The following is a 25,551-nucleotide window of genomic DNA, read 5'->3' as shown; positions in this document are numbered from 1 at the left end:
AAAGTTTTGCTCATTTCGTTTAGTGAATATTGGATATGCAACAGTTTAATTTTATCTCCATTCATGCTTGTATGCATCATCAGAGCCAAGTAAACCACTGATAGTACATAATTTGGAATTGACTCAAATGTATATTGTTACATGTACTATTCAGAAAATATAAAGAAATTCCCTTAATTTTGAAGCAAAGTGTGCATTTCACTGACATGCAAAGCCAGCATGAGGATATTTTGCCCATCACAAAAAAAAATTAAAAAAAATGAAATGCCAAAAATATGGGTAGGTAGGGCCCATTGAACAGCTTTTTTTCTGGCCTTATTCACTATACATTAATTTTTTTTTTAAATCATACACCTTGATTTGAGTGCCTGTGACTCGGCCATGTGTCCCATAATCACAGTGATGGTCATGGAGCAGCTGGCTTACAATGTACATTTGTAAAAAACCAAACGACTTGTGCACATGTAAAAATCAGTTTAACTCATTTATTTACAACCAAATTTTGAAACTATTAGTAATGAAAGTCAACAGTTTAAAAAAGGATCGATAATAACAGGCTGAGGAGGAGCTATACGGAAATCAAGGCCTACCGTAACTTATAATACATACATTGCAGTACATGTCACAGTGTGTATCCATGCATGCTTGCATTTGCAGCTGTATCTCCACAATCACGTAAATGTCATAATCACAAGGGGTTGGTTGTATTGTAACCCTGATCAGTAATTGGTATGGTGTAACAGCTTTTGGTAAAGGTTCCACTGTTGTAAACATTTTGTAGTGTTGAAAATACGACTGATAACGCGAGCATGCATGTTGAATGTTCAAATTTCCGTGGACAATGCAGTAATGGCCGATATTTGAATTTCAACCAATAAGATCGCAGGAATCTGGTCACATGGGAAGCTATGAATATATTATGAAAATGAAGTAAACAAATATGGCGGCCTCCATGTCCAATGTGTTGTAGAACATATGACCTTGATTTTCAGATCGATTTCTCCCCAGTTTTCTTTCAAATACAGGTAAATTTAACATGAACAGTAATTGGAGCCACTAAATTCAGCATTCACAATACTAATACCAATTCTTATCAAATGTATGCCTGGCAAAAGCGAGAAACAACACGTCATTGCATGACTTATATTGTACATGCACCCGGATCAAAGCATGTCTTGAATTTACCATGTACATGTTAATGTTAGCTAAGCATGTGAAATAAGCTTGTACATTTCTAAGATTAGCCATGTACATGTTAGAGTTAGCATGTGGAACATTCATAAATAAGCATGCCGTCAATACACATGCTATGAAATACTTATTTATACAGAAATAAGCATGTGACATGCTTCTGACATGGTTACGAACTACTTAATAAGCAGTCCAGTTTTGTAAGGGAGAATGAAGGAAACCTTTGTGAGCTAGAGCTATTTTCATTCAACACACCATACAGTATTTTGCCGAAACAACACAAATTGTAATACAGCTAGATATCATAATGTCTAAAATCAAAATAATGTCATATATTGAGAATTTCAATTTGAAAATCACAATCAAAATGAACTGATGAACATTACAAATTTAACAATTTCATTAGCTATAAATGTTGTGATCACATAATAAATTAAATAAATCCAGTTTCCAATATACCTCAATGTCAATTGTTAAACATACCACATTACATGTATGTCATATTGTGTGATACATGTATGTGTTGTCTTAGGACTTGTATCACAGAATGGTGTGCATTATTTAATATCCATGGTTACAGTATCTCTCTTTGGAGGATGTATTGGCTCTGAAAAGAACCATTTGGTTTGTGTACCTTCAAGTACATTGTTTTATTCCTGTACCACTAATAGTGGCACTATATCAGTAGAATGGTGCCGAGTCTGCATCTGCTGAACTCTGTTTAGACAGAATGTACCTGGGATTATCTTGTAACTGTAGGGATCTGAAAATATAAAGACAGAAAATTTACAAATATATCGGAATAGCCGATAATAATAAATTACCAGTTGCTTGCTTTGCATCCAATAGGTTTGAGTTGAGATCTAAAAATCTAATGATATAAAGATAACCTCCAAGAGCCATAGAGTTACTGACCATGCTAAATTTGACTACAATAAACCATGGTTACTATGACAACCATGTAGAGAAAATCACACAGAATTGGAGGATTAATACTCAAAGTCAAACTAAGAATCAATTTTCAAATTTTTCACGATTTCTTATAAATGACTTACTAGTTTATTTTTAGAAAAAAATACAATCATTATTGATAACTGAGTCCAGTTTTGGCTAATTCATGATTTAGTAAATTTATAGATTTAGTTATTTTAGCTGAGCATTCATTTTTTTCAGCAGCAACAACAGTACTACAAAGAATTTCGTAAAAAATATCTTTAAATTAAAAAAAAAAAAAAAACCCTGTAATTTTTGAAACACAATCCTTCATTGACATAACTTTAAAATAAAATTTTCACCAATATTAGGAAAATGTGTTGCCATGACAACCTATCTTTCATAAATTGATAGCAATATTAATGACATGTGTGACATTTTTCTTAAAATAACTGCTAAATATTCAGATATCCAGAGAGAATAGAAATCTGATGAATTTTCAAACAAAAAACCTCATTTAAAAGCTAAGTGGTTGCCATGGTAACTTGTGAATGCATCTGATAATTTCAGTAATTCAGTTTCTACTGACTCAGCTTTGTTACCTTGGTGATAATATTTGTGTACAATCTTTTTACAGCCTTGAAAATGTCACTTCTTGTGTCAATGCTCTTATAGTCTGCTGAGTGACCTTTGACCTTTACTTTGTTTACAGGTAGATGGTCTCTAACCCAGACAATCAAGTTCAATGGTGTGCAAGGAGTGACCATAAATCACAATGGTCAAGTGGTCATTGCTGTCTCAAATAGTGTTTTGATATTGAACTCACATTATCAAATTGACTCTGAGATTAGATTTGATGGTAAATTTACCAAAGAATTCAAGCCACAGGATGTTGCCATGACAACAAACAGTCAATATTTCATAACTGACACTAATAATAAACAAATTATTATTTATCAACAAAATTCAAAGAATATTCAAACATTATGTCAAAATGATGAGATATCTCCCTATAACATTGCACTTATGAATAATTACTTTGTAGTAACAGACCAAGACAGGAAGAAGGTAGTAAAATACACTATGAAAGGTCAAAGGGTAGCAGAGGTCAAAGGTCAAGGTCAGAAAGGACAAAGCATTAACCCTGAGGGTGTTGTTGTCAATTCTGTCAATAATGTCCTTGTGTCTGACTGGGGTAGTAGTAGGGGTGATGGTAGTATCAAAGTATACAATGACCAACTACACTTTCTATTCTCATTGGTTGATGGTCTGAGCTATCCCTGTGGGCTAAGTGTAGATTTATGGGATAATGTTTATAGTATTCAGCACAGGTCACTTAGGGGGTTACTTAGGTTGTGCATTGTGAAATATACAAAGAATGGAGAAGAAGTTGAAGTAGTTAGAGATGACCAATACTGGGGTGAATACATTGCTGTTTGTAAGCATCACAATGATCCTAGGATTATAGTTTCACAGCCAGACTCCAACTGTATCAAAGTTTACACCAAATAAAGAAATCTACTCTACACTATGGGTAGTACGGTGTACATTTTACAAGAAATAAAAATTATTTTAGTGAAATTCTCAGAGAATTTTATGGAATTTAGGATAACAAAGAGATGTGACGTCATCACTTTAAAGTTGTAAACAACATTGACTTGACAAAAATATCCTCTAGTTTTCATATTTTCAGAAATATTTGTGAATAAAAAACACACTACAGGTGTGTCGCTATATTCTCTGATGTATGTTATAACATTTTTGGAATGTTTGCAGAAAGTTTTGGTGCTATTTTTGAGAGAATTTGATTTCTGACAGATTTGCTTGCCGTGACGTCACAACTGAATACATTACTACTTCTGATGGTCAATACAAAAGTTTGTCCAGATTTTCATATTTTATGAAAAAATTGTGAATCGAAATGACACTACACAGGTGTCGCTAGATGTACTGATGTACACTAAAACATTTTTGGGTAGATCCAAGAATGTTTTGTGACATAATTTTGGTATTTTTGGAGAAATACATGTTGATGTGTCAAATCGTCCACACATCAACACATGCTATTTTCAGCTGAGAATTTCACATTAGCTATTAAACTATTTGTGTGTGCAGAATAATTAAAATTTTACCTGTAAATACTTTGATGTTTATAGAATGTCTGTTGTAAATTTTATCCACTTCATGATAACGGATGACTAATTTTTGCGATTTAAAATCCGCACACAGAAATCACGTCCTCACTGACTCGAAGCCATGTTTTGAATGAAAAATGTCTGTGTACAAACGACAGAGGGCGCTATGACAATTTAACTGATGCCGCGCGGCATCAGGCGGTAAACATCCAAGAGAAATCGGGATTTATATGTATGTATGTATGTACGTATGTATGTATGTATGAAAATGTTTGATGTAGTAATAAATTCTTGCAAAGAGATTGATAGACAGAGAGAAACACCGATAGACAGCGAGAAAGACAGAATGAGACAGAGTGACAGAGAGAGATGAGACGGACGGATGAATGGATGAATAGGTAGGAATGATCACCTCACCTCCCTGCTCTATGAATTGAGGACATACACACACACATACATACATACATACATATATACATATATACATATATACATACACACACATACACATACATACATACATACATACATACATACATACATACATACATACATCTAATAAATTTATATAGCGCCAAATATCCAAAGAAAACAATGTTCAGTGGCGCTTAGAGTTAGAAAGGAGATGAAAAAGCTCTCTGAAATATGTGGGTTTTCAATAGTTTTTTGAAAATGTTAACATTGGGAGAGGTTTTAATGTCCAGGGGTAGAGCGTTCCAAAGTTCAGGAGCTGCTGAAGAGAAGGAGCGGCGACCATAGGAAACCAGATTCCATTTGGGTGTATGCAGAAGGCATTTATCCGACGAACGAAGAGTGCGTAATGAAGAATTCGAACGAGGTGTAATTAAGTTCTTGAGATATTGTGGAGAGATTCCATGGCATTTAGGGCTTTATAAGTGAAGAGCAGAAGTTTGAAAACAATACGATGAGATACTGGAAGATACTGAGATACATACATACATACATACATACATACATACATGTACATACATACATACATATACATACATACATACATACATACATACATAATGTGTATGTATGTATGATACATACATATATATATACACACACACACACACACACACACACACACACTACTACTACTACTACTACTACTACTACTACTACTATTACTACTACTACTACTACTGCATACTGATTTGAAATTGAATTTTGGTCGGGACGGGTAGGGCTGAGGCATAACTGGAAGAATTTTGTTTTTATCTTACATTGAAATATTGATCTCTCCCCTTATTAATCATTTGTCGCAGAACGTGTGAGTTTACTTGTTAAAATGTGTGATATTTATATTGGCTTTCATTCATTCATTCATTCATTCATTCATTCATTCATTCATTCATTCATTCATTCATTCATTCATTCATTCATCATTCAATATTGCCATTGATTCCTTTAGTTTCTGTGTCTTTATCAATATTGTTCTTTTTAAAAGTAAAAGTAGTGTATATATATGTTTTTGTTAGCTGTGGTCACAACGAATATGCATATCTTCTGTTAGTTGCAAAATCCGATATATAATTAAATTCATTCGTGTCAGTTTTTTTTTTTGAAGAAAACAATATATTACATATAAAATACGGAATGAATTTGTCGTATTATGTTCTTAAATAAACTCGTTTGAACGTTGCGTGAATGTGTCAATGACCGTGTGCGAACTATTGTGTGAATGCACTGTTAATTGGTCGCCAGTATTACATCCAATTGTATTTTGAAATCCCTAAAGAAGACTTGTAGTCGGTTGTCGTGTTTACAGTTTTTATTAACAGCGCCCTCTAGTGGTCATTTTATCTATAAGCGTGTGCATTAAAATTGCGGCATCTTTGGATTTGTTATGAATATATTGAAGTCAATTTGTTCTGTCTGTCTGTCTGTCTGTCTGTCTGTCTGTCTGTCTGTCTGTCTGTCTGTCTGTCTTTCTGTCTGTCTGTCTGTCTGTCTGTCTGTCTGTCTGTCTGTCTGTCTGTCTGTCTGTCTTTCTGTGTGTCTGTCTGCCTGTCTCTAAATTTAATTATCTATTCAATATTCACACCTGAGTACTTTAATGTTGCATTCATTTTGTCAAAAATAACCAATTGCAACTCGGAATAATAAGATAGATAATTTGATAGAGTCCATTGTATCCGTCGGTTGTACACCCACTATCATAAACTCACGAATAAATAATTAATCTATTGAACAACAATTATTACATGGCATGTAAAATTCGAAGTTGACAAAATGGTCAAATAGAAAATGAAGATTCGTGTTTGATAAGTTTAATTTAGTGACATCACTTTTATGAGATACATTTAGGTTGTATCAGTAGTAATATGAAGTCATTGGTCAAAAATCTAGTTGAAAGATATTTTTTTTAAGTTAAAGGCAAATTTATTGTACAGCTAAAGTTTGACTTACCTAACACATATTGCAATATATTCACTGAAATTTGTTATTTTCCAATACGTTGTACATGTTTTCGCAAACCACTGCATAGCTGATATTTCTTTCGCGACACAATATCAAGGTGTGTCCTGAACGGTGCCGTAAAAGAGTCTGCAGCTATAGTTTACGACGACGATGATTATAACACTCGTACAACCTGAAACAGAGTATGTATCGAGTACTGTATCATCTGTGGGTAAATATATTTGTGAACCTGTACACATAATGTGGTACAATACATCCAATCTGGTTGATTTTTGAGTCTGCATCATAAAATAAGCGCTCCAACACAATCAATCATATTTCAACCAATTTATATTTATAACAAGTCAGGGTGGTTTTAAAAACCACCAAAAAAAACCCGTTTCAGTTGCAGGCTGCAGCTAGTACATTTTTTTCACCCCGAAAATAGACATTTATAAATCAACACATGTTATCAATAATATCATAGAAATAAGTGTTTGTGATTTTAATTTTAAACTTTGAAAGACAAACTATTGTAATGAAATAAAAATCGGCAATGAATAGCCATTCTCGCACACCAGAGCTGTTATATATTTCTTGACGAAGCGAATAGCAGCACAGGCACTTTGCTTTGAAAGCGTTTGTAAGTTTTGAAAACCGACGCCGTCACAACACGTCACCATGACGTTAGCGAATGCAAAGATTCAACTTTGAACTCTCACCTCCCAGGTCATCACCTGACAGCGTTACGTACAAACATGTGACTTGACCGGTGAAAACAGAAGTCGGACGTCGATTTTTATTCTGTCTGTCGTCGTTAAAGTGCATCGCTGACTCTGATCGGTACGTTTGATTCTTGTTTATAAATTATACCCAGATACAAGTGTGAAAATAGAAGCCGAACGTGTGAATGACTGTCGTTACCAGAACGTATGCTGAAACCAGATGTGAACTACATGTACGAGTTAACTTAGTTAGAGCAAGGGTTCTTATTCACTTAAAGATACATCCGGATCCGTTGTCGAGCGGACACTAAGTGGCATGGTACTGGTCGGTACTGGGCGTGTCTGCATGAGGTATGACCATTCAACCCCCATAGTCTATCTAAGACACTGACATGACTTAACATGTAGTTTTAGAAAGTACCCTTCTCATGGAGGTAGAACTGTAGTCTGTACGTAGTACTATAGTCGCTAGCTCCGTGTCCCTCATACCCACGCTACCGTCCGTGAGACCAGGCATGGATGTACTATTGTATCCATGCTGACTAACTCTAGTACGAGTGTTTGCATACCACCATACCACGCGACATAGGGTTTGTTTTGTATTCCGTGTCTCACCAGGGAAGATTTTGCAATTTTACAAGCGTATTCAGTACTAGCTGTTACTTCTCAACATGATAAAGTCAAATTTGATACTTGCACTTGAAACCACAGGCACTCGAATCAATCTGTATGTTTTTTTTTTAAATGTATATTAAAATGAATATTATTTAGTATTCATTTAAAAAAAAAAAATCATACAGATTGATTTGAGTGCCTGTGCCCTAAACACTGAAATCAGATTTCCAAGACATTGGTGAATAGGACACAATGCAATGCAGGAGAGTGAAGCAAACTTGTGCTGTTCACCTCTTTTGGACTGTTTCAAGCATGGCGGAAAATTCTACCAACTGTATTACATTTACATAAACAAATACACGTAATGTGGCAATCATCACATAATTCATATGACATTACAACTGTTAATTACACTCGCAAAGCCGTTAAAATCTGCTGGTGGGTGTGTGTGTGTGTGTGTGGGGGGGGGATATCTGACAGTGACATATACTGGAGGTAGAATGTCCTACATTGTACAAATGTACATCCATAACTGACATGTGCAGTGAATGCCTAGATGTATAAGTACTTTTGACTGATTAATAGAAGAGCTATGAAATGTTAATATAAAAGGGGAACTCCAGAACATAGTTATTTTCATGCACACTGAATATTCATGACTGTGTATCTGAACAAAGTAATCTCTAATGATGTCCTATTCACTGTACATCTAATGAATAAGCTTGTCTGCTAAGAGTAAGACCCAGAATTCATTGTTGTTACATTGAAAGAACAGTAGAATTGAAAAAGCATTTATGTTTGGTGTTAACTTGTTGGCAACTGAGTGAAAATTATGTAATGTGAAATAATAAACAACTCTCCAGAACCGAACGTATATGAAAATACCTTTTGGTTCCTACAGTGGTGTTCCCCTTCAACTTGGCATATAAATTTTAAAAAAAGCAATCACATAATAGCAAATGTTTATAATTTACTCAATGATACCTTATCTATGTCAATATATACCAACAGTAAATATAAATTGATCTCCTGCATAACTAAATTGTTTGTCCCGTTTGAGTAAAGTTTTTCATTCTTTCTTGTTTGCATTAGAAATTAAAGTCTGGACTCACTGCATAACTCAAGATGCTATATTTGATATCAAATCATCCTAAAGTGATATCTTGAGATTTGATGTAGGGATAGCACTAGACTAGGTTAACCTAACCTGCATATAATGTAGCTAGATATTATAATCATTTCAGTATTTGAAATTGTACGCAATCCCTCTATCACCTAGAAAAATCCTGTTTTGCTCAACTTTTAGTTTTATGTGCGAAACACCCCCCCCCCCACCTCCTTCAGAGTGTAAATAACTTACCAAGTATATCTTGTAGTCATATAACAAGTTTACATCATTAAAACATTTACAAATAGTTGAGGAAGGCTGAGCAATTTAGCTAAAATATACTATAAATTATATTATTAACATTCTGAGTTCAGATCTAACACAAACTGATTCCAAAGTGAGGAAGCAACATTTTATGGTTGTATCTCAGACCACCAAACAACTAAACAATGCCTATTGTATTAACCGAAGTTTGTTGGTCAGAGGTTGTAGTTAGTTTATAGTTAATAGTAGTCTGGATACCAAGGTGGTCTCTAAACCACGTCTGGTCAAAGTCTGTCAATTAGTACAAAAAGTTGTTCATCTAATCATTGAATCCCAGCTGTTATAGTGATGTAAACAGTATGTAAGTACATGTAGCATCCTGAGCTGACAAATATACCATATTTGGACATTACATAACTGCCCCAATAAACATTAACTTGTATGAGGGACTGTGTTATTGGTTAGAATTTTGTGATTAATTAACAAAGACATGATGTTAATGACTGTGTTGGTGGATGAATTTTTAATGCATCTCAGGACTTCTAGAGTAATGACTTTGACTATACGTGAGTGTAAATTGTAACGATACAGTCTAGGGACTAGACTAGGTTAACAGCAGCACCAATAACATTGGGTCTTTCAGACTATTTGTCACCTGGACTGTGATTGGTCAATACATGTATAGCATAGTCCAACCAATTGCCTGGTTAGAAATCAGTCATCTTTATCAATAGAGATGATGCATAAAGAAACAGTATAGTTTGATGGTTTCCATGGTAACACATACACAAAAAACAATCTTGTCATTATGTCTGTTTTGGCCTTGAACTTACTTAGTTGGAAAAATATATGTGATTTTGGTTTTGGTTTATTTGAATTTCAATTGATTGTGAAAAGTGTCAAATAACTTTTCCAAATACAGCATGAATTTTAGTTTATTTTCAATGACTGTGAAAAGTGTGAAATAAGTCTTCAATGTAATAACAATATGAATTTTAGTTTATTTTCAAGATTGTGAAAAGTGTAAAATATGATGAATGATGTTGTAATGTTATGTTGACAGTCTGTTTTCAAGTTAAAATACCAGTTGTCAACTCTTTCTGACCCTCGGGTCATGTTTTGTAAACACCTACATGTTATTGAGCTGTACATGTAGCTAAGTTTTGTTTGATGTACATGTATGTCAAAGGTAGAATTGTATTATACAATTGAATGGAGAATTACTGAAAGTATCGTTCGTATATTTTTGAAAAAAAGAGAAAGCAGATGTTGCTGATTTTCTGACTGTATTACCTAGACTCATTCATAACTTTGAAGTACATGTACGTGTGTATCACTGTGACATCCTATTACTTGTATAATCTTGAGATCTCTAGACTTCAAAGTGCATTGCAGTCAGAGAGAGATGGAGATAACAAAATATGTAGGCATGTTTTGTGAATTTTGTTTAAATTTTTAGAAAGTTTAATCTAAGAATTTTTTTTTTTTTGGGGGGGGGGGTAGGGAGGGGGACTTGGGCTTACCAGGTGGACAGTCTGTCAAATGTATGAATGGTTGATTTGATTGATTGTTCTCAAATGCTCGTCAGGTCAGACTGATTAATAATACTTAACTAGGGTAACTACATGTAACAAGGTAGACTGATATATCAACTTCTGACCCTACCTAACAAACTATATCACAAAATGATGTAGGAAATTAAGTCAGTAGGTGTAACTTTGAACCATTGACAAATTTACAATAGATTAACTTGGTAACATTACTTTTAGACTTAGAGTATTTTAACCAAATTACAATTGAGAATTAAGTAAGAATTCTGAAATTTATTTCACACACAAAATTAACATTTTCATCATGTAAGCTACAGTACATGAGGGAGAGGGAAGGGATACAGAAAAAGGCATGCAATATAAATTTGCTTCAAATTTTCATTTAGCTATCTACCATTGCTAGCCTTATATCCAGGCTTCCATTTATATAATGCACTTGTCGCCAGTCATTACATAAGCAGACCAACAGCTGTACCTTTTGGACTATATTATGCCATTGCATTCTTTATGGTTTGTAATTTTTATCAATTCTTTTCAATTCATTTTATTTTGCAGTAAATGGTGAAGACATAAATCATTTTGAGAAGTCCAAACCTAAATATGGGTTTATTGATTTTAGAAGTCAACCAGGCAACCCTACCTGTTGTGACAATTTTGTTTACAGTGATTCTTGCATTTCTGATTTGGTAAGTATTCGCATATTTTATTGAAGTAGAAAAACAGTAATTTTATTTTTAATTTATAGGTAGGTAGAGATATCTCATTATTACATTACATAAAAGGGTAATGCCACTCTAGGAAATGAAACATTTTACTAAACTTTGGGTTCGGGAGATATTTCATAATTTTGCATTACGTGTGTTATAATATTAAGCACAATTGCTAAGAAACACCAATTTGAACTTGTGTCTCACTTTGGTATTTTTGCATTGGACCATATTGCCTCATAAGAGTCAGTAGAAATGCATATGTATTAGAGGAACAATTAATAATCATGACTCCAAAGTGTTTGATTCCTTCACTGAAAATGCTATATGAATCTTCGTTATTCACATATTATGTAATATTCATATCTGCTGCCATACTAAGTGAGGTGTTACTGCCAGCCTTATGTTAATACCAGATTAGCCTATTGTTGGCTTTAAACTGTACTTCACCGGCTTATGACATTAAAGGTGTACTGACTTAAATTTGACTGTGTGCTCAAATGGAAGAAACTTTAACTGAGGGATCTTTCCCAGCATAAGTAATAATTTTGTGATTGAAACCATGCTAATTGTACTAACCCAGTGTTGGCATGAAAGTACGTATCACCCACGTATTGGCCAAAATGGCTGAAATTAAGTCAGCAACAGCTTCCCAGCTTTGAGCATAGTATTTTATAGAAACCATTAATTGTTACAAGTATTTGACTCTACTACATACACCAACTTATCACTGTTATCAGACTTTAAATAGATAGATATTGGACTGTACTCTTTCTACCCTACCTTGCCCACCAACCAAAGTTTTTACTTATCTTTTAGTTGAAGGTCAGATGTTTTTTTTTATCAGATTGATGAATTAGATTTAAGTAACACATGATGTGATAACAGAGATTATATTTGAATATTGCAATTTACACAAAGTCTTAAAGCTGCCCTAACTATAACTGGAGTGTTATTTTTTTCAATCAGACCACCAATAATATATTCATTGAAAATGTATATATACTCATTATTAGACATTTTACATGTTGATTAAAGATTTAGCTATTCAAACAACAACCTCAATTGCCAAATGATTAACACTGGTATATTTTATGTAAGTTGTGATAGCACAGTTGATTATGGCTTGTAGTAGTTGCCTCAGAATTAGAGTTACATTACAATAAAGGGGTACAGGGTGAGGTTAGACGGTTTTTGGACGCAAATTTTGTTGACTACAAAGTGTTACATATTGTATTCTACTTACTGAAGCACACTCATTCGTTACTTGATACTGGTATAACTCAATCCTGGTATTTAGATATGATATATGAAAGATTTAATGAAATAATTGTGGGTGCATATCAATAAATCTGAGGAAATCCCTGTGATTACATGAACAATGCATGAGTTGGATGGTTGGTAAAAAGTGACACGTCACGGCTACATGAATCGTTGTAAACATTATACTTGATTAGTTTAGCCATGGTTTTATATAAGGTATTTTGTATTACTAACCAAAGTAAAAACTGTTTAAACTCAGCCTGTGCCCCTTTAACTATTCCATGAGTGAACAAATCCACTGGTCCTTGGTCCGGGACTAGCTATTTTTTGGGCGGACCACACAAATGTTACCTTGTGTGGTCCATTGGACCAGTACCTTACTGTTAATAACTATGTTAAAAAGTCATCTGAATATACAGATTCATAGGTAAGATTTAATGTTTCAGATTAGCAGGACCTGGGACCGCTAATTCTTTCAGCAGGACCACTGGATTTTTTTAGGCACTAGTCCGGAGACCACCAGTTCATAAAATGATTTGTTCACCCCTGTTCCCCATTAACATTGATCAATTGATTCACCTAACATTTGTGTTTATCTCACCATTGTACAGTACCTGCACATTAGAGAGAGAAAGAGAGAGAGAGAGATAGAGCTGATCTGCAATCACTAACAAAACACTGTAGTATCTGTAATATATTATTTACAAAGTGTATGTTTTCTTGTTTTGTTTAAGGTGGTCATTGGCACCTTTTTGGTCAGTGTCATACCCAAATTTACGCGGTCCAAAACCATGGCCATTGGTTGGCAATTTCTTTCATCTTCATGGTGGCAAGGATGGTTTTCCACAAAACACAGCACAGTTGATACAGGAATATGGAGAAGTTATTTTGTAAGTTGCAAATGAGTGAGTTGTTTGGCTGGTTGGTTGGTTGGTTGGTTGGTTGGTTGGTTATTTGGATGGTTGGTTGATTGGTTGGTTGATTGATTGGATGGTCGGTTGATTGGTTGGCTGGTTGGCTGATTGGTTGGTTGGTTGGTTGGTTGGTTGGTCAGTTGATTGATTGGCTGGTTGATTGATTGATTGATTGGTTGGTTGGTTGTTTGGCTGGTTGGTTGGTTAATTGATTGAATTGATTGATTGATTGATTGATTGATTGATTGATTGATTTATTTATTTATTTATTGTTTGTTAGCTGACACTATTAAATGTATATTGTACATTCTTTGTAGTTTTCATGAGGGTAGAAACCCAATGATGATGGTGGCAGATCCTAAGATGTTAAAACAGATTCTTGTTAAAGAGTTTTACAAATTTCAGGACAGAGTGGTAAGTAACTTTTGCTTGGGATTAGGAAAATAACAATGATGACAGCGTGGCAAATGTATGTATTAATTTCAAATTTACTTTCTGGACATAATTATACCGTAGCAAGGCATGTTTGCGGCCTCGGTCTGTCACTTGGGTATATTAAGTATGTATCAAACACTTGTTTGGGTCAATAACTATTCAATTTTCATCTGTGTCACAACCCTTTCATGACCCACATCCATATTAAATTATTTTGTCTAAATAATTATCACTTCTGTTCTGTTGCCTGTAATGATTTATTTTGTTACTTTGTAGTAGAAAACTTTGAAAGTGACTAAAGTTTCTCATCACTCACTGGCACACCATCAGTGACAAAACAAACCAAGTAGAACTCATTAGAGCAAACAATGTGGAATTTATATCCTTGTTGTTCTCCATCTTGACAACACATGCCCACGCCATTCATTATGTGGTACGTGAGATTTGAGACAAAAGATTCAAATGCACCATAAGAGATTAATTGTCACTTTTCATCTGCAACTTCAAAATACCTCAGAGGTCACATGTATTTTCTTTGGCTAAACAAAGAAAAATATTAGAGAATGTTATCTAAATGTCTATTAACCAAAGTTTACACGCCAAACTAACCAAAGTTTACACGCCAAACTAACCAAAGTTTACATGCTGAACTAACCAAAGTTTGCATACCAAACTAACCAAAGTTTACACGCTGAACTAACCAAAGTTTACATGCCAAACCAACCAAAGTGTATACGCCAAACTAAACTGAAGTGAACGCACCAAACTAACCAAAGTGTACACGCCAAACTAACCAAAGTGAATGCACCAAACTAACCAAAGTGTACACGCCAAACTAACCAAAGTGAATGCACCAAACTAACCAAAGTGTACATGCCAAACTAACCGAAGTATACATGCCGAACTAACCAAAGTGTACACACCGAACTAACCAAAGTGTACATGCTGAACTAACTTAAGAGTACACGCCGAACAAACAGTAAGTGAACGCACCAAACTAACCAAAGTGAATGCACCAAACTAACCAAAGTGTACATGCCAAACTAACCGAAGTATACATGCCGAACTAACCAAAGTGTACACACCGAACTAACCAAAGTGTACATGCTGAACTAACTTAAGAGTACACGCCGAACAAACAGTAAGTGAACGCACCAAACTAACCAAAGTGTACACACCAAACTAACCATGTTCTCTTCATTACAGCATGCTCTTGGCTCTCCGAAGCGTACACTAAAAATATTTCGGGAACAGGTGATCTTCTTAGAAGGAAAACGTTGGAAAGAAGTCAGAAGTGTGCTAACTCCAGCTTTGAGTGCAGCAAAGATAAAAGATGTATGTAATATATGGCTTTGCATCTACCTTGTTAGTTATAATGGTCAAATTTGAAATTATAACAATGGTTGGTTCTAACAACCAGCTCAAACGTTGTTTGTTCCCTGTCACTTTAGTTTGATTTGGAGTAGCTAAATTCATTTTAAAGCAATATTTAAACTGTATTATTTAGTTTATAAAATGAATAAGTACAGAACCCCTTGATGCATGAGTGCAGTGTAAGTGTGCGATGTTTTGGGGTATTTGCATTTAGGCTTGAATTGTTCTGTCGCGGTCATACTTTCATTTGCATAGTGAGCGAAAGTGCAGTAAAAAACACTTTAAACATTCATGCAAATACATGTGAGTACCCACATAGGAGCTCACATGGCATGGGGTTCTGTTAAATTATATTATATGTTTATCGGAAACAACACATTTCTGTAAAAATGACACTTTTGTGTTCAGTGAATGATCATGTTCTCATTTGCTTATCATTTGTATGCAGGTATGCAGTAATGTTTTCCAGTAGTATGTGCACACACCAGTGCGAGTACTCTCTGGTACATATATTGGTTTACCCATTGGCAGTTATTTAAATATAAATTTATATGGGTTTTGTATTGATCGTTGTTCGATTCCCATGACATAGTTTACCGAATTTCATTTTTCTTACTATATGGTTTTCATTCATTGACAGATGTCACCTCTTGTCAATTTTACAACCTCAAAACTATTGGATGTATTTGAAACACACAGAACAAATGGTGAACCATTTGATATCTGGATGTAAGTTTTGCACACTTAACTTGTAGTAGATTATTAAAACATAACATTATAAGTTAATAAATAATATATGTATGTATGTATGTATACATGTATGTCTGTATGTATGTATGTATGTATGTATGTATGTATGTATGTATGTATTTGTATATACATGTATGTATATACATGTATGTATGTATGTATGTATGTATGTATGTATGTATGTGTGCATGTATGTATGTATGTATGTATGTATGTATGTATGTGTGAGTGTTTGTGGGTGCATGTGTATGTACTATGTATGGATGTATGTATGTATGGATGTGTTTGTGTATATGTATATATATTATATATTTAGTTAGTATGTATATACATATATTATATATATACACTATATCAATGTTGGTGTTTGTGATAACAAAATGCAAATGTGTTATCTAATGTAATGATAATCTTTTTAAAAACCTTCATTATTCTGAATAATTTCAATAAAGTTGTTATTATCGCTGCCATTGTGCAGTGCCTGAGTTTAAAACTAGGCGAGTGTGCAGTGTTCAAACAAGAGAATATTAATAGATATGTGATACTGGGGAAATATGATTTGTATCTTGTACAGGACATTTGGTAACTATACGTTAGATGTGATAGCCTCGGCAGCATTTGGTATTGATACAGAATCACAGAATGAACTCAATAATCAATTCAGTATCAATGCTCACAAAGTATTCCAGTCTTTCAGTTTCAGAAGCGTTCGATATTTCATGTCAAGTAAGTATTGCCGTGGTAACTCAGCATATCCTTGTAGGACCCCCATATTTAATGCAATGATTCTTCATCACCATACACTTCTGAATTTATGGGTCGGTTGGTCGGTCAGTTAAAAATTTAAAAAAAGGTCTAAGAGTTAACCCCTATGTGTATGTGTATCTGTTGATTACATAATCATGCATAAACAGTCTGAATTACTTTAGAAATAACAATGAAGGTCAAAAGTTAACTTTGAATATTTGTTTTATTAAAGTTCCCAAATTTCATCGATAAATGATAATTTTCACTCAGATACACACTTGTGGTGTCACCATCCATGATGCTGTGATTTTTCAAATCCTGCCATAGAGGGCATCCTATTTTTAATTACTTTGCTGGATTGCAGTATTGTAGGGTCATCATAAGAAACCTAGAAATAAGTGCAGTTACCTTTTAATACCACCATATGCATATTTTGACGTTGAAAGTGTATATTTTGCATTATTTGCCAAAATGTCAGCAATGAGAGATATTTGATAGAATATTGGTGATTGTTGTTGATTGAGAAAATGATATTTATATCTCCACTCACTGTAAAGAACGACAACCATAATGAACAATTTCCAGTACTCGTAGAATGAAGACATTTTCTTTTGAAGCCATAAGCTAATTATGATAGGATGTACCCGGTATATGTTTTGTAGGGATGTTTTTGACCAGGTTTATATGTGAAATTAATGGAATACGATGAACTACTATGGTTCTTCTTAATTGTAGCATTGTAGAACTGTTTTTAGAAAACATATGAGATTCACATTGTCTATCTTCTATACATTGATGTAACAAAAATAAAAAACAGCGGAGCTATATCGACCGCTAGGTCAGCACTTGTTTAATCTTAAACAATGTTTATTTTTGCAAATTACAAAACACAATACAGACACTTTGGCCAGCACACATACAAAATGACACATTTTATCTCTCCTAACATTTATCCTACAAATGCAACAAAATAGTTCCATTTTCATTTGAAAATGTCATCTCCATGTATTAAAATGGGGACTAAAACATTACTCTATAATTCTCCTTTGCAGCTGTATTTCCATTCCTGTTGCCACTAGCAGCAGCTGCTGTACGGAAACAGAGAGGTCCCACAATGAAATTCTTTGAAGAAACTATTGATCAGGTGATTCGTTCAAGACAACAATCACATGGTGAAGTAAGTACATGTTGGAGATTTATGGCTATGCTAACCATTCAGTGTGAATAAATTAATATAGTAAATCATAATCAAACATCATGTCCACATTTATGTTGTTTAGTATTTACTTTTTAATATAGTTTATCTTTCTTAATTTTGGCTTTGATACACTTAGAGCTTTCGTTAGCAAACGATCTTGTTCATTCTGTGATAGGTGGCGCTGTTTATTATGATCACAAGGAATGCTCCCATAGATACCGTCCCTCATCTCTGTACACGTCAAATAGAGTAAATCTTGTTTTCTATCAGGAAAGAAAGGATTTTGTTAGTTTACTGATTGAAGCAGCTGCTGCAAATGAGAACAGTGAAGGAAAGAAAAATAAAGTCCAGAAATCCAATGGAACTAATGATGTGAAGTCATCGTGTGAAGGAAACAAAGATGGAGTTAAGAAGTCCAATGGAACTAGTGACTTGAAGACATCTTATGAAACATTTTCCAAAGCTAAACTTACTTCATCTGAAATGAGATCTCAAGTCATGGTCTTCCTACTGGCAGGTATGCATTGTTTAACAGTTCATCTCAGAATTCTCTGTTTCCGTGAAACTTTTTGTGTGTTGCAACACAATTTTGTCTTTAGAAAAATGAAGTCAACAGATTGTTGTGATATAAGGAATCTATAAACAGTCAAAGAAATAGTTGAAATAATCGTCTCAGTTCCAGAATGCAAATTTTAAATTACAAATACAATGTATGATATTCCAGGCAATCTACAGAATTGTCCAGTTTATTAGCGATGTACACTTTTATGAAAGAAGTACGCAAAATGTGTTCAAAAAGCATTAAGCAAAGTATTACTATGCCCGAAACTGCTACATAAATTACAAGCACAAGTTATTAGTCTTTTAAGGTCAAATAGCAATTTTGTCAATAATTTTGGAATTGTTATACCTTGAGACATCTTTCAAATGTGTACATTAATTGTTAGAGGTAAGCTTACTATTTTGACATACTTTTGACCTTGACCTTTATCTTCAAGGTCAAATTTAAATTTGCTCAATAACTGTTTTGTTTGATAATAGGGTCTGTATTCTAATTGTCTACAGTAATGTTATAAGGGATAACCTTTCTTGTACATGTAACATTGTAGGACCATATGTTAGACATCAAAAACAGCGCAATATATGTTGTTTTTGGGGTCTATACCTTCGAATACAGAAGACTTGTTAGTCTTGCCTTCAGACTTGAGAACATATGATAAATGCTGTCACCAAGCACATCATTTCTTGAAAAGCAATTCTCAGTACTTGCAATAGCATTTTACCTCATGCCAGAGGGTCAAAATAGAACAAGAAGGTTGACGCATTCTCATGCGTGCCTATACTAAATTATGCATGTGAAGCATTTGGAATGGAAGTTATGATGTCATCCAAAAAATGAAATATTCATTATTTTTCTGATATGACTATAAGCAGGAATATTCTCTTTCAGGTACCAAGAATTATGACATGCTACAAAGTATATGTTATACTAGTATTCATATACAATTAATATATTAATATATATATTTTTGAATATTGCAGCTTTTGATACAACAGCAAATGCGTTATCGTACTGTGCATATTTATTAGCAAGACATCCTGATGTTCAGGAGAGACTTATACAGGAAGTGGAAGACATGTTAGAAGGCGAGGTATGATATCATGAGTATCCATTTTAGAGCGTATTACAGATTTTTACCACCTGATGTTGGACAACGGTATTATGAACATACAGGAAAGAAATCTGTGACTGTAATTTTTTAAATACTTGTGTTTTTGGGACTGAATTCATGAAAAAGTTGGCTTAAAACACATTGGGAGAGTTGAGACATTGACCCGGGATTGAAAATTTGCCCTTTACAAATTGGGACCAACATGTTAATGTGACCATCTCATACAGTGTGATTGTGATGGATGGGAGTCGTACACTTATTGTCAGCATTCGGCGACATTTCCTGAGGCTCCAGGTTTACACTTCTCACTGCTCTCATCACTCCTTTACTTTTTGGTTAGTAGCCAAGGAAAAGGTGGCATCTTATGTCTCACCTGCTTTTATTCTGATTCATGAATATTCATCCACAATTTGCATATGTGGAACTATTTGCATATTATGTGGAACTATTTTTCTTCATGCTAAGGTTTTGAATAATAAACGAGAATTGTATTAGCATGATCATTTTGCAAGGGGTAGTTTACAAAATGATCATAATGAAACCCCTCTTAAGTGTACCAATCACCACATTGAAGTTGGCTTGTTTACATGGCATATGAATTCACTTGGTAGTGGTACGTTGGGGGGCGGGGGGTATCTCAAATCATGTAAATTTCTGGTCAGAAACAGTTTTCTTTGAGTGTTCCTTAGTTACATTTTATTAGTGATGTAAAACATCCTGAAATAATTCCATGGTTTTCTTCCTCTCTCTTATAGACAAATTTGGATTATTATGCTGTCCAAAAAATGCCATATATGGAAATGGTGATATCAGAAACTTTACGAATGTATCCACCAGGTCAAAGGTCAGTTTCATTTGAATGATGTCATCAAACATCGCTTACTGTGTGTTTGTGATAAATAAAATTTCACTACCTATGTGATCAAGAACAAATACAACTCTAGTACCTACTCACTGCATATCTGTAATTAAAACAATCAGTTTCTGTAGCTCACTATGTGCACAGGAAGCAGCAATCATGTTATCTAGAATTCAACTTTTTTGTTGTGGGATGAAACTGTATTTTCTATTGTTTTCTTTCTTTCCCCAGTTTATTAACTTATTAAACAAATTTCAGAAAGTTTGAAAGATGCCGTGAAGAATATAATCACATCTTTAGATAACAGATTTGAAATAATTCACATAACAATGTTCTGAGTCCTCATCTCTCATAGTCATATTTACAAATAATGATTCAAGACTCGTATTTTTGCAAAAGTGCATACAAATGTAATCTACAATTTTGGACATTTAACCCAAGATCGATATATTGCATGTATTGTTTTTTTATAAGCCTGCAGAAATTCCTGTATATACATCTCATCAGAATGTAAACCATTAGTTGCAAAAGACATTTGTAAAGTTTAACCCAAGTATGTCTATCCCAAATTATGGCTGCAAAGCATTAAGAAAATAATTGCAGATTCACAACAAGTTCATAATTTTGTTGATATTTTCTTCTCCAGATTTAATCGTCAGTGTCTTGAATCCTGTACTATCAATGGAATTCATTTTCCCAAAGGAATGCATGTCGATGTTCCAGTCTATGGTATCCATCACAACCCAAAATACTGGCCAGATCCTGAAAAATTCGACCCAGAAAGGTAAGAATACTAAGATATAAAATATATTATTTGGTAATGTTTAGAAAGATTTAACCCAGAAACATTAGATATGCAATGCTAATGAGATTACAGTACAAACTGGCATACCTTCAAGTTGGTATTTCTCTCATGTGATATGACATTTTTAACTCAACTTCGGACAACTTCAAATGGAAAATAAACAATTTGCCATGCATAGTGTTGGATATAGATACAGACAAGTACTTAATCATGTAGCTGCAATAATTGTAGTGTTTGCTGTGATTTTGAGTGCTTTTTCTTCTATTTTTGTACATATTGTCGATCTGATGTTTAACTGGAAGCAATTATGCTACAACTTCTGTAATGTAAACACAAATAGATAGAAGCAATTCAGTTCTGAATCGCAAAGTTGGGTGGACTTTTCTGCTAAATTAAACCTTAACTGCCACAAAATTGGGCTTCAAGACCCAAGAACTGTTCAGAAGTACCTCAATGCCATCAAAATCAGCAAATGTAGCAACGCCTGCAACATTTTGAAATGGAAAGTATGCTGACATCTGCTCACATTTTCAACGTGATCTCATCAAAATGATTTTTGGTCTACGCCGTAAAGTCAGCAACCCAGTGCAGCTATGATTTTTACTTATTACTGTACACCTTATGGATAAAATCAAACTCTAATTATTAAAAATGTGAAGTATCAAAATTCGATATTTTAACAATTTTCAGTGAATATATTGTTAGTTGTCTGATTAAAAACTACTTTAATCAGTTACAGCTAATGCAGTTTTGATAAAGGTATAGACTCTGAAAGCTTGATCAAAACAAACAATTGATAGTAAACCGTAGTAAAGTATTTTATCTGTATCCCAAAGTATTAGTCCCTGAAAGAGTATGAACACTATAAAACCTTAAGTACCTTTATTAGCTACACTGTCACCAACAAGTTGATTCTCTGTCATCATCCATTGTATCTCATCTGTCATCCGTTGCCTGTCAACTTTTACTATTTTCATCTTCTTCTGTGAGAGTGACCGTTGGATTGCAATGATAATTGATGTACATGTAACATAATTCAACTGGAGATCAGATATTCACATTGTCTAACTCCTGTACATTTATGTACAGTAACAAAATAAAAAAACTGTAGACTGAGCTATTTCAGCCACTAGGTCACTTGTATGTTACTATCATTGTTGTTGTTGTTGTTGTTGTTGTTGTTGTTGTTGTTGTTGTTGTTGTTGTTGTTGTTGTTGTTGACATTGTCACTGATATCTTTTCCCATCCAGATTTACAGCAGAAGCCAAAGCAGGAAGAGATCCATACACATATTTACCATTTAGTCATGGTCCAAGAAATTGTATTGGAATAAGATTTGCACAACTGGAGATGAAAATTGCATTATCAAGAATACTACAGAAGTTTAAGTTTAAAACATGTTCACAGACAGAGGTAAATTTTTATATTCTAAAATACTATAGATATAATTGAAAAAATGACAAGGAAGCCTTACCGGAGGAGATACATACACACATACCTACATACATACATACATACATACATACATACATACATGCATGCATGCATGCATGCATGCATGCATGCATGCATACATACATACATACATACATATATAATTGGGTTTAATTCTTCAGTCAAAGAGAAATGCTACTCCAGGAAATAAAGGTATCTTCATTAGCTTTGAGATCTGGAGAGTCATTTTACAATTTCAAATCCCATAAATTTCAATCAATTGCCAAGAAACACCAAATTGAAACTCTCTTTCACCTCATACATGTTCTTTTAGCGGTGCACCATTGCCTCATGAGCCTTAGCAGACATCAATATTTAAGCAATAAACCACCCCCTGGGGATGGTATACCAAGAGGTTTTGACCAGTGAACGAAATATATGCACGAGCGATAGCGAGTGCATATATTGAGTTCACTGGTCAGAACCGAGTGGTATACCTTCCCCAGGGGTAGGTTTATCGCTATTTTATTATACTATTACTAGTATATTGAAAATATCGAAAACAAGATAAGAACTAACGTTTTCTCGTTTCATATGCGCCTCTGTGACTAATTTGCATAACAATAACGCTGCTTTCAAGACAGCTGATCTTGGCCTCAACGTGAACGTCGGGCAGCGACTGGATTTATTTTATCTGCTAGTCGTTTCTAGGGATAATCTGTACATTGATCGGCTCATTAAAAGTGCACAGTGATGAATAAACAACCTGTTTGACTCAAGTTATAAACTTGAAGTGGTTTTAAATACAGCGTGCTTCGATCGTTCCCGGCCGAATTCACGACTCGGTGAAGTGATAGACAGGTTGATATTTACAATGTATTTATATTACTGGAAGTTATGTTAGTAGATTTTCGGGTTTGAGGATTTCCCTCTCGGATTGATGACTGATACTCTAGGACAGGATCCCAGACAAATTTCTATTTAGATTAATGGTATGTCGGCCAGTGTAAGCTCTTTCACTTGCTTCATTTTTATGACAGGACAGGACAGCTCACCAATCTTTTCACTCCAGCCGCGCCGAGGCTGGGACCGATCTCATGCATGCCTTGACCTTAGTACATGTAGTAGGCGATGATTTGAAAAAATATGCAATGACTTGGTTGCTTTCGAAATTTCCTTCATAATTTCTCATAAAATATTGTCTCATTGAGAGAAAATCCTCCTCTGACAATTCGAAGAGTTTACTATCAGTATCATGGCGGATTACAACGCAACGCTCGTAGACGAACAAAATTTGGACGCGTGCCAACCGTGCTAGTTCGATGTCTAGACCAATTAGATCTCTCGATTTGCGCCATCAATATACTGGTATAATATAATATTAGATTTACAATGCATATTCGTGACTGTTTATCTATAGGAAATAAGCACTTAGGAATCATGAATATTGATTGATTGTGCATCTGATGAATATGTATATCTGTTAAGTCGTCCCATGATGCAACAGTGGACCAGTATGAGAACAGTAGAATTGAGGTAGAGTTTAAATTTGGTTATTCTAGACAATCGAGTTAAATTTGTGTGATGAGAAATCATGAAATGAGTCTCCAGAACCCAATGTGTTTGAAAATACCTTGATTTCTTGGAGTGGCGTTCCCCTTTAAAGTATCCCTTTCCTGTGATTGTCACATGGATATCAAGAAAGATGTATTTTTTTAAACTTAATTAAATGAAAATTGAATGAAAATGTTTGTAAAGCAGTCGTGTACATGTAAAGTGTTACTTGATGAATTATGCTCTTCAATTTTTTTCACAGGTACCTCTAAAAGTTGATGCAGGAATTACTTTGTCACCAAGAAATGGAATCTACCTGGTAATTGTGGACAGAGATGAAGCCATAGCACAGTAAAAGTAACTTGAACTATCCGAGCAGCTGATATCTGCAGACAGATATGAAGCCATAACTGAATAGAATAATCGAAAGCATCATTATAGTCGTCCAACTCACATATGTTCACTTTGAATGAAAGCCAAGCCAGTAACTACTAGGTACACTTAAAGATAACTTTGTCTCATAAGGACATTTAGTAATAATGTACATAATACAGATTATGAATTTAGATTCATGGAAAACTTAAATGAAAATAAATTAGGTTTTTAGATAATATTATAAAGATATGGATTATTTGCATATCAGCTATAAATATTACAAATATTTAAAGTTTGAAGATTTGATAAGAAAGTATTGTATGGAATGTTTTGTAACATGAATAATTGTTTTTGATTAAACTGTGATCTATACCCCGGTGGTAGAACTGATGATGAGCACACAAACACGTAAAAATATATTTAATAGTTATGCCTTTGATAAAGAATTGAAAATGTCAATGATCATTCTACATGTAGTTGATAACAGCATTACTTGTTACTTTTGCATTCCTGTGAATACACATACACATACA

General features: G+C 34.2%; 1 protein-coding gene across 2 annotated transcripts; it reads left to right on the top strand.

The window, feature by feature from the left end:
• The first annotated feature begins 7,413 nt into the window (after positions 1-7,413).
• LOC144448404 (thromboxane-A synthase-like) lies at positions 7,414-25,551 on the top strand. Of its 2 annotated transcripts, XM_078138638.1 has the most exons (15): positions 7,414-7,511; positions 11,486-11,616; positions 13,635-13,790; positions 14,132-14,228; positions 15,456-15,584; positions 16,264-16,352; positions 16,948-17,099; positions 18,173-18,297; positions 18,589-18,663; positions 18,757-18,835; positions 19,861-19,970; positions 20,747-20,835; positions 21,497-21,634; positions 22,906-23,068; positions 24,906-25,551. In XM_078138638.1, exons 2-15 carry the CDS (start codon positions 11,531-11,533, stop codon positions 24,996-24,998), a joined length of 1,581 nt encoding a protein of 526 aa, XP_077994764.1. In that variant the 5' UTR covers positions 7,414-7,511; positions 11,486-11,530; the 3' UTR covers positions 24,999-25,551. The 2 variants fall into 2 exon arrangements, with proteins under 2 accessions (XP_077994764.1, XP_077994762.1); XM_078138636.1 differs by having other exon boundaries at positions 18,589-18,835.

This window comes from Glandiceps talaboti, chromosome 17, assembly GCF_964340395.1.
Source record: "Glandiceps talaboti chromosome 17, keGlaTala1.1, whole genome shotgun sequence".
NCBI classification, from domain to species: Eukaryota; Metazoa; Hemichordata; class Enteropneusta; family Spengelidae; genus Glandiceps; species Glandiceps talaboti.
The sequence above is the reverse complement of the archived record's forward strand: the minus strand, read 5'-3'. Positions and strand labels throughout refer to the sequence as shown.

Bases quoted from the DNA above. Each gene is read 5' to 3' on its own strand.
- LOC144448404 (XM_078138636.1), top strand. From the start codon at position 11,531: ATGGGTTTATTGATTTTAGAAGTCAACCAGGCAACCCTACCTGTTGTG. The intron at 15,585-16,263 runs GTATGTAATATA...ATTCATTGACAG, and splicing joins GTGCAGCAAAGATAAAAGAT to ATGTCACCTCTTGTCAATTT. The intron at 16,353-16,947 runs GTAAGTTTTGCA...TATCTTGTACAG, and splicing joins GAACCATTTGATATCTGGAT to GACATTTGGTAACTATACGT.